This window comes from Trachymyrmex cornetzi, unplaced genomic scaffold, assembly GCF_001594075.2.
Source record: "Trachymyrmex cornetzi isolate Tcor2-1 unplaced genomic scaffold, Tcor1.1 scaffold1781, whole genome shotgun sequence".
Taxonomy (NCBI): Eukaryota; Metazoa; Arthropoda; class Insecta; order Hymenoptera; family Formicidae; genus Trachymyrmex; species Trachymyrmex cornetzi.
In genome coordinates this window covers 371-3854 of record NW_017296398.1, presented here as the reverse complement: position 1 = coordinate 3854, position 3484 = coordinate 371, and the positions used below count along the sequence as shown (strand labels likewise).

The 3484-nt window shown below is 29.7% G+C and overlaps 1 protein-coding gene across 1 annotated transcript in view; it reads right to left on the bottom strand.

The window, feature by feature from the left end:
- The window catches only part of LOC108759280 (glutamyl aminopeptidase-like), a gene marked incomplete at its 5' end in the record, with an annotated part of 5680 nt that extends 3057 nt beyond the window's left edge, over positions 1–2623 (bottom strand). The window contains 4 exons of the mRNA XM_018504636.1: positions 113–194; positions 319–469; positions 981–1161; positions 2165–2623. Of these exons, the coding sequence (XP_018360138.1) occupies positions 113–194; positions 319–469; positions 981–1161; positions 2165–2623 (873 nt within the window). The remainder of the gene's footprint in view (positions 1–112; positions 195–318; positions 470–980; positions 1162–2164) is intronic.
- Positions 2624–3484: the final 861 nt, after the last annotated feature.

Sequence of the window (3484 nt, the reverse complement as noted above, 5' to 3'; positions counted from 1 at the left end):
CACACACACACACACACACACACACACACACACACACACACACACACACACACACACACACTCATGTATATTATACATGTATGTAATTAATTTTTGTATTATCTTCACTCACTGTCTGCTTACATATACATGGACATTATTTCGAAACACTTCATCAGTAATAGCAATTTGGAACATCCGTAAAACAATTATTGCTATAATAAGAAATATATTAATACATCGTAACTGAATTTTTTCCAACTAATCTTTTCCTGCCTTTTCTTTTATAATATATGTACTTATATAAATTTCTACTAATGGTTATTTAATTATTTTCACCTTTCATATAACGAGGAAAACTGAAAATTGAACTAATGTCCGATAAGTAAGTAATTTCCACAGGATTCATATTAAAATGAGAATCCAGATGAAGAGATTCGTATTGATTTTGAATTATGAAGAGATCCAAAATTTCAGAATTATTGAAGCTCTAGAAATAAAGTTACATAATTATGCATAAACGTTAAAGTACCAGCCATTTCCGCATATTGAGCTAACGTGTGCTACTGCACACTATATACAATACATGTGCACGTTTGTGCATTATTATTAAAATCATTTTACAGTTTTCATAATTCAGTTTAGAAATAACGCTTGAATCCACATCTATTAAAATAAGTTTTCGCACAATTGTGACATTATATGATTCAAATTGTGATTTTTTTTTTAAATTTAATTGAAAAGATTTTTAGGAGCTTTTTTCTAATTTTTACATAATATAATTATTCCTACTAAAAAGTATATCGTCGCGAACATCACATAATATATCGATTTTGGAGTGGCACCCTGTTGGACACGGCTCAATTGGATACGAGACATTCACAGCGTTTGAGACTACAAAGCTCCTAAGCACCGGTCGCCCGGATTGGTGGTGTCCTATCGAGCCGTGATCAATCGGGATCACTCCTCTTTCATATTGCGATATTAATAAATAGATAAACCTTAACAACAGCTTCTTCTCCGAACATAGTAGCAAGAGCATCGTGTAACCACAAATAAGACCAATCTGAACTGAGGAGGTTACTAAACCATTGATATGCTATTTTAGGTGCTATTAAACGTGCGACTTCCATTTTGCGTATAACTGGATCCAATGTTTCATCATAAATAAGATTGGATTCCCTAAAAAGTATTATAATTAATCTAACATGCTATACATTTTTATGGTTCTTTTTTAAATAAAACGTAACACTTTTTTTACACTTTCCTTTGTTTTTAATAAGTGTATAAGATATTTGATTTTATAAATTATAGATAATTATGTATATGGTAAATTACAATAGGATCAAATTATTTGCATTTTATTATATCTAGTTTGACATTAAATGTTGAATGTAATATCTCGTTAAAGATACACTTTCCTTATTAATTTTGTTAGGAATGTGGACTTTGCTTTTCGTGTTTCTTAATAAAGTACAATAAATGTCTAACACTTTATATACAATGTAATTCGTGTAATGTGACAGATGCAGTTGTGAATAAAATTTATAAAAATATATGAAAGTGTTTTATAAGTAGATGTTAAGTCTCCGGAGGAGATATCGTACCGTAAAATAGGTTTCGGTGAATATACTAAATAGGTAAACCAGCCCAAAACTTGACTCTGACATTTGGTGTCACAGGGAAAGACTCTCTGATTCGGTATAATTATCAAGGTTACTTATGGAAGCGAAAAGACATTTTCTAATTGCTTTTATTTTTTAAATAGTCTGTATATATTTTCAATCATACAGATTCTTTTAGTTATCTATACATGAACTATTTATACTTTGAGATATTCAAGACGAATTATTAAAACATCAATGTAGCATACAAAATATGTAATACTTTCTATTCTAGCGTATATTGGAATAATGTGAAAAATCGCGCAACTGATAATTTCTTTATACTCATATTCTGGTATTTTTATGCACAGTTGATGAAAAAAACACAATTGATTTTAGAAAAGAAATACAATTACAATTATTCTATATTTTTAAAAATAAATTGTACACGAATCACCTTGTATGTGTGATAATAATAGTTATTAAATGTATAACTTATTAAATTTTAATCTTCTAAATATTTATATAGATGCAAATTATTTTTTCGTTTAACATATTTTATATTTGAATGTATGCATTACGAATGAAATATGAGTCCCCATTTCGATATGCCGTCTTGTGGACAATTTGGAATCGCAATGTGATCCATTTTTGGAATATTTATCCCTCCAAATTCAGATTTTAACTGCAATGTAATATTGTTTATGATTTTGCGTGCAAACTCAAATTTTTCACGCCAGCCTTTTGAATCACAATCGCACCACAAAGTAATGTTTTCGTTAACTCTAAAGCGTTGATATTCAGTCAAGACTATCGCAATTTGGAAAATGGTCATTGGAGGCGTAATATAGAAGTATGTGCGTAATGAATCTTTATGACTATCAGAGATTATGGACTTTATCGGCATATTTGATAAAGCTGAACAAGAGCGAGGATGTTTTATTGAAATATTAAATGTGGCCTTTAATTGCGGTTGGTCCCAACAAGGAAATAACTGTCTCATTCCATTCCGCCCTTGAATGTATGGAGCTATCAACAAACTATTACAATTTGATAATTATTATATTTCAAATACAATAATGCATCTTTATAATTCGATTGAATTCCAACAATATCATTAAAAATTGGTATGAATTACATTTTGAATAAAAATAAGAAATAATTATAAATCACATCATGTATACGTATATTTTTAACCATTTATAATTTACTAACGTTACGATATTTCCTTTGGAAACATTTTTAAAGAAACTGTCTTCATGGTTTTCCCTTAGATGACTAAAAAATTGTATTTTGAATGTGTATAGTCCGGGAAGTAACATATAGAGTAAAGGAAATCCTAATACGTTTTTGCTGTATTTGTATTTATTCAATACGTAAATTATGGCGTTCTTTGTAGTCAAAGTTATATTCGCAAGACTTATTATCAGCTTTAGTTGATTCAAACTTATATAGTGAGTCGACTGTAGGATATTAATAGTTGTACTAGTTTTACCGCGAAAGAAAAATGAGTCATATTCATTTTTTAAACCAAACATTTCTTTCCAAATGTTATCAAGTTTATCAGTGTGTTCATAATTTGGGTTTATGTAGTCGAGCTGTATGCAGTAGTGCACTGGTATCATGTAATAAGGAAAATGTATGTAATTCGAAATGTTGAAATTGTTTTGTTCATCACTATTAAGAACAGCTATTGTCAGAATAAGTATTACTCTATTACTTATCTGTACTAAATTCATGTTGCCTCAGTTGTCGTTTTAAATATATATATCTGTCGGAAAGTTTAAAGAAATAATATAGTACTAATGATAATAATGCGCATTGTTATTGTACATGTTGTGAGAGAGAGAGAGAGGGAGAGAGAGAGGGAGAGGAAGAGGGAGAGGGAGAGGGAGAGGGAG